Here is a 14,305-nt window from a genome sequence, read left to right on the forward strand (position 1 = left end):
TGCCTGTCTGTAAACTGTGCAGTACGCTCTTTGAGGCAAGGATCATGCTTTCCTCTATGTTTTGCAGAGGTCTGACTTCTCTGTTTGTGTATTGCCAAGGACAATGTTGGTGCTTAATATGTAATAAAAGTGCAAGGAGAAGGCCTATAAAGTTGCAAGGGCTTGAGTGGGGGAGCATGTTTTTGTTTTGAGGTTTTTTGCATGCTGGATAATTTTGCAAGATACTTGTTTTAGTTTGGTAGAAGCCCTTACTGGTGATAGGCTCTTTAAAAATGTGAATTCTGCTATCTAGGTTCTTAATAATGTAAATGAAGATTATCCATTTAAACCAAAATAAAGATGCTTTAATATCATATTTTTCCAGAGTTTTTGCAGCAGTTTTTGTTACAGAGCATCTAAATATTTTGAAGCTCAGATTCCCAAAAGTCCAGTGTGGATGCGAGAAGAAGAAAGGTAATTTGATCACTTGTTCTTTTTGTTTATTCTATGTGAGTTCAGGTACAGTACAACTAGGTGTGAGACAATAATAAATGGTTATACTGAAACTGAAGAAAATCTAAAACTATAAAAGGCTAATGAGGTGTGTGTTATAAAAGTTGTATATATAATCAAGATGGTAATTTTACCATATTGACGTGATTGGCAATATAAATGCCAGTTAACAAAATTGTTCAGGGTCTGATCTGGAGAGGTCCTGAGAAACTATTATTCCTATTAACTTCAAAAAGTCCTTCTTAAGATTGGAATAGGCATTTTTATAAAATATACTAAGGATAGGATTAATTCATTTTATCCTATTACAAGAGTTCTAATCTTAACATAGCACTGATACTGGATTTGAAGTCAGACGTTAAAAATGTGCATCAGAAAACAGAATATAGGACTACAACAAAAAGCAGTACTAGATCTTAGGTAAAATCCTAGTTTCACATTCTTTTAAGCAACAGATATGGGGAAAAAGGCAACATGCATTTTGGAAGGGTGTAATTTTGTCATTTCTCTTGGTAAATTGACTGCCTGGGTAAGTAGGGAAATAAGTACTTGAAATTAACCAACCAAACCACTGGATGTCGCCATTTCACAGTACAAATACCTGCCTGGAGAAAGGTCATACAAGTTTATCTAACTTGCTTCAAAAATATTCTCTAAGATAGTGGTTTCCAGAATCTCCTGTATTTAGCTCTAGTTCTAAATGGGGAAAAAAGCTAAAACTAAATTTTGAGACTGACAGGGTTTGCTAAGAATTGCCTTGACTGCAAGCTCCTCAGGACTGGGGCTGTCTCTCATTACTAGCACTGTGTTGATGTTATATAAAAATAATAATTAGATGTAAACATGTAAAGACTATCTCTGAAATCCTTTCAAGAGCAAAGAAAGTTCTCATTGAAAATCTGCAAATGGAGAATTTTGCGTGATACTGCAATACAAATAATAAATAGTATTTTGACATGTTTTATTGTCATCTTGAGATTTCAGACTTAAAACATTGAGATGAATGGGACAGTTCATATCCATCAGAGCTATTGTTTCAGGCTGTCTGTGGATTGAGGACAGCACTGCATTGGTTTTCATTTGATTCATGTTTAGAAGGTTTCCTTGCAGCCTTGCATAGGAGCTAGAAACAATTTTAAAAATAAATATCCAAAGCAGTGGTTGTCAACCAGGGGTTTGTGTACCCCTGGGGGTACGCAGAAGTCTTGCAGGGGGTACATTAACTCATCTAGACATTTACCTAGTTTTACAACAGGCTACATAAAAAGCACTAGTGAAGTTAGTACAAATTAAAATTTCATACAGACAATGACTTGTTTATATTGCTCTATATACTATACACTGAAATGTAAGTGCAATATTTATATTCCAGTTGATTTATTTTATAGTTATATGGTAAAAATGAGAAAGTAAACAATTTTTCAGTAATAGAATGCTGTGACACTTTTGTATTTTTATGTCTGATTTTGTAAGCAAGTAGTTTTTAAGTGAGGTGAAACTTGGGGGTACACGAGACAAATCAGACCCACTTCTGAAAGGGGTACAGTAGTCTGGAAAGATTGAAAGCCACTCTTGTAGGGCACTGTTGGTGCTGCAGACAAATAAAAAAGCGAGCTAATTTTAAGTCCCAATAGACATTTTTTGGGGGGGAGGAGATCCATCGAACACTTCTTAAATGGGCAGGAATTGTCAGGGTGTCTTTCTAAAAGCAATATTAAATTTTCCTTTTGGTTTATAACAAAAATGTATTTCTAAATATACTGGATATATTGACTGCTAAACTTTAATTTAAATCAGCAGTGGGTTAGAATTAGGACTGTCGATTAATCGCAGTTAACTCACGCGATTAACTCAAAAAAATTAATAGCGATTAAAAAAAGTAATCGCAATTAATTACACTGTTAAACAATAGAATACCAACTGAAATTTATGAAATATTTTGGATGTTTTTCTACATTTTCACGTATATCTCTTTCAATTACAACACAGAATACAAAGTGTACAGTGCTCACTTTATTATTTTTATTACAAATATTTGCACTGTAAAAATAATAAACAAAAGAAATAGTATTTTTTCAATTAATCTCATACAAGTACTGTAGTGCAGTCTCTTTATCATGAAAGTGAAACTTAAAAATGTAGGTTTTTTTGTTACATAACTGCACTCAAAAACAAAACAATGTAAAACTTTAGAGACTACAAGTCCACTCAGTCCTACTTCTTGTTCAGCCGGTCGCTAAGAGAAATAAGTTTGTTTACATTTATGGGAGATAATGCTGCCCACTTCTTAATTACAATGTCACCTGAAAGTGAGAACAGGCATTCACATGGCACTATTGTAGCTGGCATCACAAAATATTTATGTGCCAGATGCGCTAAAGATTCATATGCCTCTTCATGCATCGGCCATAGTTCCAGAGGACGTGCTTCCATGCTGATGACGCTTGTTAAAAAAATAATTCATTAATTAAATTTGTGACTGAACTCCTTGGGGGAGAATTGTGTGTCTCCTGCTCTGTTTTACCTGCATTCTGCCATATATTTCATGTTATAGCAGTCTCGGATGATGACCCAGCATATGTTGTTCATTTTAAGAACACTTTCACAGCAAATTTGACAAAATGCAAAGAAGGTACCCATGTGAAATTGCTAAAGATAGCTACAGCACCCGACCTAAGATTTAAGAATCTGAAGTGCCTTCAAAAATCTGAGAGGGACAAGGTATGGAGCATGCTTTCAGAAGTCCTAAAAGAGCAACACTCTGATGCGGAAACTACAGAACCCAAACCACCACAAAAGAAAATCAACCTTCTGCTGGTGGCATCTCACTCATGATGATGAAAATGAACATGCGTTGGTCTACACTGCTTTGGATGGTTATCAAGCCGAACTCGTCATTGGCATGGACGCATGTCCCCTGGAATGGTGGTTGAAGCATGAAGGGACATATGAATCTTTAGTGCATCCAGCGTGTAAATATCTTGCGACACTAGCTACAACAGTGCCATGCAAACGCCTGTTCTCACTTTCAGGTGACATTGCAATTAAGAAGCAAGCAGCATTATCTTCTGCAAATGTAAGAAAACATGTTTGTCTGAACGTTTGGCTGAACCAGAAGTAGGACTGAGTGGACTTGTAGGCTCTAAAGTTTTACGTTGTTTTATTTTTTAATGCAGGGCTTTTTTGTACATAATTCTACTTTTGTAAGTTCAACTTTCATGATAAAGAGATTGCACTACAGTACTTGTATTAGGTGAATTGAAAAATACTATTTCTTTTGTTTTTTACGGTGCAAATATTTGGAATCAAAAATAAAGTGAGCACTGTACACTTTGTATTCTGTGTTGTAATTGAAATCAATATATTTGAAAACGTAGAAAATGACCAAAAATATTTAGATGGTAATCTATTATCGTTTAACAGTACGATTAATCGTGATTAATTTTTTTTAATTGCTTGACAGCCCTAGTTAGAATACAAGATGGTTTAAAAATGAGTTGGGGGGGTGGGGAGGGGATATCATAAAAACTTCCCCTAATCATGATTGTGGAAATCCTATTCAAAATTGCTAATGGTAGGTTCCTGCAAACACTTACATGAGTCAAGTTGCTTGTGTGTGTATGTAGCCCTCTTTGAGTTCTATGGGACTATTCAGAAGAATAAAGTTAGTTACCCGCTTAAATGTTTGCAGGGATCAGCCCTAATGCTGTATATAAAAGCTTCAGTTGTTCATTTTTCAGTATCAGTTGTTGGGAAACTGTTCCAAAAAGATGTTTCAAAAACATCTGTTACTGTATCACCTTTAAGGATTTAATAAAAAGGAATTTCAATCTTTTTTTCTTTTTGGCAGACCACCAGATATAGAACTGCTGAAAGAGGGGCAAAGGTACAGCTGAATCAATTATTCTTACATTTAACGTACAGTATTCACAGTTGGAAAGGGAAGCCTTTGATTTCCTGTTTTGCTGCAATATATAATGTACCATTATTGCAGACCACACAAAGAATATTTGCCTTGTTTAGCTTTTTCCTTTGTGATGCTAAAAAGAGTATTTGATCTGTATGATTTAGTGTACAGCTGCTCGTAGCCTGTAACTCTTAATTGAAGCTGTTGAAACCTGACACAAACGCAATGTTTGTACTCTGCATATTTTGTACCATCGATCCTTTATAAAGTAAATGGTACCAATTATATGTGTTGAAAGCTTCTGTGAGTCTTAATATAAAACATTTATATCTGAAATATATAAATCCTACCACTCTTTGTTTGCTTCCACCTCTTTGTCAGTTCTGTAAATTGTGATTTTTTTTTTTCATGTTTTCCTCTACAGCATTTGGCCATTAGGGGGCAAACTCGCATATTCCTGCAAAAACAAGTAATCTGCTATCCCCTTGTTCTTAATCAGCATACTGTATTTCATTCATATAATGGAAAAATGTGGCTTAAAATGCCTGTATTCACTCTAGAATTTTAAAGTGCTAAAATTTGGCAGCATAAGTCTGACCTTGTGCTCTTTTTTTCTTCTAAATTTTGTAAAAGCAAATATATTTTGTTTTTTCTTTTCCTCCCTACCCCTCATTTGCAACATAAGATGCCTGCTGTATAGTATCTGCAGTAGTCATCTTGATTACTAAACACTAAAACTCTTTACATTTGAAATTTTTTTCTTAGAAAACAAATCTTATTTAGATCCCTTAGTAAGGGTCTAATTCTTAATGTTAAATAAAATAATACACCTTTGCTAGAACAAAATTATTTGTTCATTCTTAAAATATATGCTATTCAAAATCATCTAGTTTGCAAATGCTATTATAACTGAAGTCTGTCCTGTGTTTTAATGATAGTCTATTTCTTCTGTAACAGTGGCCAGTCTGGGGAAGAAGTAAAACTACATGATGAAGTCATTAAAGTCTCAGATATTGAAAATCCTAAGACATCAGCAAGCCAGTGTGACTCTGCTTCCCATGGCACATACAGTGACAGCAGCAGTGATACTGAACAAGAATTTGTTTCCTCTATTCTACCAGAAAATCGATCAAATGCAACCAGTCTGGTGCAACTATTGCACAAAAAATGTATACTCAAAAAGAAGCCTGGTCAAAATATAAACTCCACGCATAGGGATGGAGACCATAGAGTGATAAATGTCACCGAACAATTAAGTGAGTGCAAATTAGATATCCAGGAAAAAAAGAGTTCTTGTTCTGTTACTGGCATTTCTTCAGACATTATTATATCAGAAAACTTAAAAAATCCAGAAAACTATGAAAGTAGGTGTAATGGTTCACAAGTAGTTTTGCTAGGTGTGAGCAAAGAGGGGGCAGAACAACTCAAAAAAATACTTGCTAAATCAAAGCAGCATATCAAACCTGAAATGAGTGCACCAGTTGATTCCCTTACTGCTACACGTAATGTGTTAGATGTGCTTAAGCAGACTTTTATTGAATGGAGAACTGAAGAAACTTACAAGTTTCTCTGTGGATCCAGCTATGCTACTGTACACTTACCGGAACACACATCAGCTGTCAACTGTGAGAAAGAAGAACTTGATGAGGATGACTTAGAAACAGCAGATGACCTTAATGACGCTGCTGCTGCTACAAGGGAATCTAAAAACAGTTTGAACCAGTCTTTGCCTTTTGGGGGCACAGGTGCAACAGTTAAACCTTTGCCTAGCTATGAAAAACTAAAAGAAGAAACAGAACTATTAGGACTAAGAGTAAAGGAATTCTATAAAGGAAAATGCCTCTTGACTGAAGAAGCAACAACACAGGTGGAAGGAGCGGAGCATCCTAGCAGTGTTAAAGTAAGTATCCTGAAAAACTGGACTGTTTAGTTCTGTATGTTTATACAGTGCTTAAGTCAATGGGGCACTGACCTATATGGCCTCTAGGTGTTACCACAATATAAATGTTGATAATAATCTAATGGTAAAATTTCAGCATTGTCACCTTCTGTATGTCACTCTGAAGCTAGAATGTCTGAGTCCATGTGATTAGAGAGACAAGATGGGTGAGGTAATATCTTTTATTGGACCAACTTCTGTTGGTGAGAGAGACAAGCTTTTGCCAAACAGAGCTTTTCTTCAGGTCTGGGAAAGGTACTCCAAGTGTCACAATTAATTCCAAGGTGGAACAGATTGTTTGGCATAAGTAGTTAGCACATATTCTAAAGGATCATTCAAGATAGAGTGGCCCATTAAAACCTCTGCAGTCATAGGACAAAAAGCAGGGGTTAGTGTGTAACAGATTGTTGTAATAAACCGTAAATCCAGTGTCTCTGTTCAATCCATGTTTTTTAGTGTCTAACAGAGTTATGAATTTAACCTCCCAGGCTCATCAGCGTGAAGCAATGGAAACAGTTACAAGCATGGTTGAGAGCTCTTTTTCTCTAGAATATCACCAGTTTCAGTCATCACTGGGATTTGCAGTCTGTTCCCATATGTACTGGTAAATGGAGACACATGACTTTACAACTTACACCTGTGCAACAGAACAGGCTTTCAGCTAGTAATAACAATAATTAAGGATGGTCAGCTCCTGAGCAATTACCTAGGTTTTGGCTAGCTAAAATAATAAATTCTCATGTTCAGTTTCAACAGCTTCTTGTTAAGTTACAGAATGTCATGGACTAATCAGCTATTTAAGTGTGCTTTAACTTGGTATAAAGCACAGAAAGGAAGCACTGCTAAACTGAACTAATGTAAGAATGTTAAAGGTTAAATTAATTCTATCTGGCCATTGTGCAGATGCATAGAGGGAAGAAAGAATGGAAGGAGTCTTTTCCTCCACTCTACCTTTGTGGCCTCTGCACGAGGGCCAAACACAACCAACATCCCTGCTCTCAGAGTACTGGAGCAACTGCTTCCCTCTACATCTCCGTTGGAATCACAGAGACTTCCCAGCCTTTTAGATTTCAAATATTGCAAGGAACCATATAGCTTTGGGAACTTTTTCACTTTCTAGGCATTAAGTCATCATGTCACAGAGCTTTGCATCTCTTCCTGTCTGTCTTCTGATAGGAGGATTTATAGACACAAAGAGATGCAAAACTGTATGAGGTTTCACCTCTTCCAAGTCGAGTAGGCCAGCTCTAAACATCCAATTCCTTTTGTCTCAATCATATGGAGACAGTACTCTGGCTGACTAGACTAGGGGCTGGTCTACACTGGGGGAGGGATCGATCCAAGATACGCAACTTCAGCTACGCGAATAGCGTAGCTGAAGTCGAAGTATCTTGGATCGAATTACCTGGGGTCCACACGGCGCGGGATCGACGGCCGCGGCTCCCCCGTCAACTGCGCTACCGCCGCTCACTCTGGTGGAGTTCCGGAGTCGACGGTGAGTGCGTTCGGGGATCGATATATCGCGTCTTAACGAGACGCGATATATCGATCCCAGATAAATCGATTGCTACCCGCTGATACGGCGGGTAGTGAAGACGTACCCTAGGTTACACATTTTGTGTTGTTGTATGTAGTTCTGGGTTTCTTTAAGTTTTAGGAAGTTTTCAATATGAGGAGTAATTTTGCAAAAGCTTATTTTTATTAAATAAAGTAACTGTAGTATGCTTAAAATGAAAGAAGACGTTATCTGGGCTCAGTTAGTATTACATAAGACTCCCCCTGAAAAGTTGTCATTAGTTTTTATGACACTCTCCATAATGGATTCTGAAGAAAGGAAAAAAATAGATTAGTAATATAGGTAGGCCTGGCTTGACATGGGAATCTCAACAAGTAAGCAAATTGTAATTAAGGCCCGATTTAAATAACAGTTCAGTCCTTCAGGAGCTCATACAATTCCTAGCCACTCCTGTCCAACTACAATTTCCACTACCCTGAAGCCAGATCATTATTTCTAAAATCTAGCCTTTAGGTTTTGAATATTCTTTCCATTTAATGTATGTAAACACTTATTGCACTTGTGCCATTTTTTCTGCTCAGAAACAGTAAAATTTAACAATGGGGAAAACAATCAATAATTGGCCACAATATTGCTTTGTTCTATTGACTTTAAAAAATTGACTTTAAAATTCAAATGTCTACCATGTTTTCATTATGTTTTTGTATTGTAATGTAGGATGACCAGCAGGGTGATCCCATCCTCCCGCTTGTAGATTCTCATGCCCAAATGCAGATTCGAAAGCAGATTGTACTTGAAAAATTGAGAAAAGTGTAAGTATCCCTTCTTTCTCTTTGAGTACTTATGACTAAATTAAGTCTCCAGCCCAAATTAGCTCAGAATGTGGCTGCCCGCTCATTAATCAGTGCCACATATATTGAGCACGTTACACAAGTTCTCTGCGATGTCCATTTGCTGCCTATTAAATTCCATCCAGAAATTAAAATATAAGATAAAACCATAAATTCTTTAATGAGCTGGGATTTAGTTGCTTGAGGTATTGTCTCTTTGTGTGTGATACAACTGTAGTTGTTGTTAGTGGATGTGCTCAATCTGACAACCTCCTGGGTCATAAAGGAAGGGCCTGCTGGCAGGGCATCTTACAAAAGGAACTTGCCCCTTTCTTAGGTGTGTCAGAGCCCATGTTTGGTAAGCTTCTGCTCATGTTGTAAAGCTCATTATCCTCCCTCTGCATGGGAGGAGAGGGGTTGTCACAGGCTTGTGGGAGTTGTTGGTGTTTAACTGTGGAATACATTCCACTGCAATTTATGTATTTTGTGGATTTTAATGTTTGCTATTGTAAATATGCATGGAGCTTAAATAAGGGATAAGTGCTTTCAAGAAGTCAAAATGATCTTATTGTCTAGATGGAAAACTAACTTCTTTTCCTTGCTTAAAAGAGTTTTCTGATAGACTTAAAAAATATGAAGTATTGCTAATAACGTTAACACACTGACTTTTAAAGATGAACTGGAATATTTGCTCGAAATTATAATGAAACTGTTTGGGGCAGGAAAAGTATCGTTATGTCTTGTTTGGTATCAAGTATATTGTCACTAAACAGATATGACCACATCTACACAGAAGAAAGCATAGTCTTGAAAACCGGTAAATAGTTCCAGCAAAGTTCTCACTGAATCAGTTTCTTATATACATGGCTGATGTGATGAGGCTTATGTGATTTTTTTTTTTTTTTTTTTTTTTTTCATGCTTTGTCCCTGCCTCCACTGGCTGTAGGCAGCCAAACTACATTAAAGCCTGTCTAAACTGAATTTTAAAAGTTTCCAAACACTGTTCCCTTTTTATCGTAGATGGGGCCTTTGTGCACTAAAGAAAAAAGCATATTTTACATTCAAGGTCCTATATACATTGGCCCTAAAAATGGCTAAACCAGCAAGGTTTAAAACCATATAAAAATGTCTCCTGCTAACCCACTTTGCCTAAGCAGTGCAGACAAGAAACAACAGTTTAAGGACCATGAATAACAACTTAGTCTAAAACATTATTATTTTTAAATGGCTATGGCTTGTCTGTGTTGCCTCGGCTACCTTGGCATGAGCCCCTCCCCCCATGCAGAGGGAGGATAATGAGCTTATTTTTTTTAAAGTTCCATTAGCATTTCTTATCAGAACTGCATTGTAACAAAATTGATGATTGTTAATCAGAGATCCTAAGAAAACTTCCCCGTATTTCTGCCAGAGTGAATGTCATCACAGCTACCAAGAGCATGGTTTGAAATAGTTTTATTATATTACAAATCCATGTTCTCATTCCCTCATTAATTTATCACATCTGTTACTTATGCTGAACCTTCTCATACTTCTAGCAAAGGGTGAATTTAATTTGTACTGTCTTTGTGCTCTGTATGTGTGACATGGGCTCTCAGCTACTAATATGCCTATATAATATTAGGTATATTCTCTGCACCTAGCTGCTAATTCAGTTGTGTAGTTTTCTCTGACTACTTCTTTTGAACCCAAATAAAATTATGAGAGTAGGAACATTACTCACTTAACAACTAAATCAATTAAACAGCTATGAGCTGGGTGCAAACTTTTAAGGGGGGTACAAATGCCATTTCTCTCTTAAGTAGATATGTTCTAGGTGTGTTATATCCTCCACTTGGAGACTTAATTAAGAAAATTAAATTATTTCACTGCCAAAGAAAGCTAAATATTGCAAATTTGAAATAGTTTTGACACTTAAAATTCCAGTCTTCCATATTGTAAACCTAATTGCTTTTGTAAGAATGCCTTGGCATAACTGACATTGGAAGCTAATTAATAACATAACTTGCTAAGCAGCAAGTCTATCAAAAGTCTTATCCTATTATGCTCTTCTCCAATAGCTACTGTAAAATGCAGTGACATTGCAGCAATGCCTTCTCTAATAAATGAATCTGAAGTGTAAGCTATATGCCAGATCTAAAGCTCAAAGAAGTCAATACAAGTCTTTCTAGTGATTTCAGTGAGCTTTGGATAAGGCCCTATTTGAGGAGCAAATGGTTGTGTATAGAAAGAAAGAAAATAACCTAATATCCTTTTGCTTCCAGATTGCCTGCAGTTTTGGGCCCTCTTCAGATTACACTAGGTGATGTTTACATGGAACTGAAAAATCTTGTCAAAACTTTCAGGTAAGTGTTGGTCTTTTCAGGGATTTTTCCTGATTGAGTAAATAACATCTAATATAGACACACATGAATTAGGATCAAAGGAACCCCTGTGAAGATTTGCCCTGCTTCAGTAGTAGGTCAGTGTAGGTAACATCATGTTCCCTGTGGACTAACAAGGCAGCCCCATCCCCTGCTCCACTGACTGTTCTCGGGTCACTATGAGTATTTTATATATTTTTAAGAAGTAGGCCAGTGGTCTCAGGAGGATGCTGATGAGTCCTTTAAAGATACTACTGCCCTGTCATCTCCTATTAAGCATGGGCGTTTGAGATCTGTCACTTCCTCAGTGCACCCTGCAGCTGGGCTAAATGGGGCTATGGGGTGTGATTAATGATGGTTGCTGCCAACTCCCTGAGCAGTGAGGAAAGTCAAGCTTGGCCCACTCTACTCCTGATTGCAAGGGGAAGGATAGAGAACAGCTAAGAACCGTGTTAGTTCCCTACCACCGGGAGCCAGTGAGCTTTAATCTCTCCCTATGGCCTCAGTGAACCTAGATCCCAGGAGCACTGAGGAAGGTGGCAGCACAGACAAAGAGGGTGGTGGTAACTTTTCTAAACACCTACTCACTCTGCGGGTCAGCAGCCAATTCCTCTTCACTGACACAACACAGACCCAATACAGGCTCCATGCCCTTGAGCCCCAGCAAGAAGAGGAAGTGATAGCAATTGCTAATTATGAGTGGCCGAGCCATGTTTCAGGACATTGACTTTAGGTGTTAATGTTTTTGCTCTTGGCCGTTCAGTGCAACCCAAGAATTTTTAAAAACGCTTTTCTTGTGGCATTTATATTTTAATGAGTAGAATGTCAGTTCCACTTGAACCCTTAATTTTGGCTAACATCTTCAAAGACCAGGTTAGACTAAAGAGCTGTAGCAGGGACTTGTAAAGACAGAAAACATTTTTTTTATGGTGATAGAGGTGGTACGCATGAATTTTTTAAAATTTAATTTCTATAATTGCTGTTTTTTAAAATAAATCCTGATTAACTCCACACTTTCTCCTAGCAACTATGCCAAAAATGTGTAAAGGGTTAGGGAAGAGCTTATTTCATATATGCTAGAGTTGCAGGGGTATACCCCACATACACGAATGACCTGCGTTTACAGAAATGTAGGATTTCTAGTCAGTCTGTGTCATAACTATAAAGGGAAGGGTGACAGCTCTCCTATGTACAGTGCTATGGAATCCCTCCTAGCCAGATACTCCAAATCCTTTTACCTGTAAAGGGTTAAGAAGCTCGGGTAACCTGGCTGACACCTGACCCCAAGGACCAATAAGGGGACAAGATACTTTCAAATCTTGGGGGGGGAAAGGTTTTTGTGTGTGTCCTTTGTTTAAGGGGTTGTTCGCTCTTGGGACTGAGAGGGACCAGACATCAATCCAGGTTCTCCCCATCTTTCTAAACAAGTCTCTCTTATTTCAAAATTGTAAGTAAAAGCCAGGCAAGGCGTCTTAGATTTACTTTGTTTTCTCAACTTGTAAATGTACCTTTTACTAGAGTGCTTATCTTTGTTTGCTACACTCTGAACCTAAGACAGAGGGGAGTCCTCTAAGCTCTTTAAGTTTGATTACCCTGTAAAGTTATTTTCCATACTGATTTTACAGAGATGATTTTTACCTTTTTCTTTAATTAAAAGCCTTCTTTTTAAGAACCTAATTGATCTCTCCTTGTTTTAAGATCCAAAAGGGGTTTGGATCTGTATTCACCAGGAGTTGGTGAAAGGAAGGAGGGGGGAAGGGTCAATTTCTCCTTATTTAAGATCCAAGGAGTTTGGATCTGTATTCACCAGGGAATTGGTGAAGGTCTCTCAAGGCTACCCAGGAAAGGGAATTAGCTTTGGGATGGTGGCAGCGGACCAGAACTAAGCTGGTAGTTAAGCTTAGAAGTCTTCATGCAGGCCCCTACATTTGTACCCTAAAGTTCAAAGTAGGGATACAGCCTTGACAGTCTGTAATGCTAAATTCATAATAGTCCCCTCAGCCTGACTGAGTTCTCTGGATTGCTGAAACTAGCATGGATTTTGGTGTACTCCAACCATGGGCCTTTGTAACAGACCCATCACAGTAGTGTCTCAGCACCAAAACACACTTCTTTCAAAAGCATACCTGAAAGCAATTTTGGACATATTAGTTAAATTTGGCTCCCTATTTTTAGGCTTTTGACATACAGATTTTACCATCTTCATTATTATTTGTTAGGATCTGTTGCGCGATAGCCCAACTGAACTTTTATTGCCAATTTATTGTTAATATGATCTAAATTGCAACCTGCCTGAGGACTCGTCATTGTTATGTTTCACCATTTTTTTTTTTTTTTTTACTCCTCCTAAATATATGGAGTAGTGCCTTAGCAGTATTCCAACCTTTAGTGTTGAAACAAAATAGAACAAAATCTTTCTTATTAATTGCATCTGAGGTTGCTTGAGTTGTCTTTTGAGTTACTTAACGTTGAGACCTTTTTGCAACACTTTTGGATAAGGTGTGAGTTGAAGGCCATTGGTAGCTAATTGGGAGTTCTTCTAATGTGGAGGATCTTAGGTTAATTCTTTCCTTGGCAGTTGGTTTGTGTTTAATTGCAGTTTGGGGATTGTTTTTCTACATATTGAATTTAATGTAGCACCTAGAGCAATGGGTAGGTGCTTTAGGAACCTAAATAAAGTAAATATTTTGAATTCACATCATTGTTGCTGAGAACAAGATTACAAAATACAAGGTGCATAGTGTGGGGCCAAATTCTCCACTTCAGTTATCCGTAGAATCAATTCAACTAAACCTACATTTATTTTTCCTTCATACTGCTCCTAGCAAGAAGGAACAATTCATTGGGCCTTTTCTCCATCCGTACCTGGACTTCTGCTGCAGCAGAAGCTGGTGGCAAATACTACCTCATGGACATGAGGATAAAAGCAGTAGTCATTGATGCATAGATCTCCAATACTGCAAACGCTTATATGCCCAGGCTTAACTTTACTCGTATGAGTAGTCTCATTGATTTCAGCATGAATACTCGCAAGGGACAGTTAAACCATTTGCTGAAGTACTTGGAAGATTCAGGGCCTTAAGTACCACTTACTATGTAATAGGGTTGAAATGCTGAATAAAATAATGAGTGGGCATCTCTGACAAATAGAAGTTCTCTTTTCTGCTTTGTGTACTGGAAGTACTTCAGGCTGAAAAATTGTTGAAGGCCCATCATAGGGGATAAAACACATGGCCATAATGTGGGAGAGTTTAGTTAAAG

General features: G+C 37.5%; 1 protein-coding gene across 1 annotated transcript in view; it reads left to right on the forward strand.

The window, feature by feature from the left end:
* Nucleotides 1-14,305, forward strand: part of RPAP2 (RNA polymerase II associated protein 2) — a 68,317-nt gene that overhangs the window by 12,388 nt on the left and 41,624 nt on the right. Inside the window, exons 6-11 of the mRNA XM_065409299.1 lie at nucleotides 365-453; nucleotides 4,343-4,378; nucleotides 4,824-4,868; nucleotides 5,357-6,299; nucleotides 8,572-8,666; nucleotides 10,946-11,026. Of these exons, the coding sequence (XP_065265371.1) occupies nucleotides 365-453; nucleotides 4,343-4,378; nucleotides 4,824-4,868; nucleotides 5,357-6,299; nucleotides 8,572-8,666; nucleotides 10,946-11,026 (1,289 nt within the window). The remainder of the gene's footprint in view (nucleotides 1-364; nucleotides 454-4,342; nucleotides 4,379-4,823; nucleotides 4,869-5,356; nucleotides 6,300-8,571; nucleotides 8,667-10,945; nucleotides 11,027-14,305) is intronic.

Source organism: Emys orbicularis, chromosome 8 (genome assembly GCF_028017835.1).
Source record: "Emys orbicularis isolate rEmyOrb1 chromosome 8, rEmyOrb1.hap1, whole genome shotgun sequence".
NCBI lineage: Eukaryota > Metazoa > Chordata > Testudines > Emydidae > Emys > Emys orbicularis.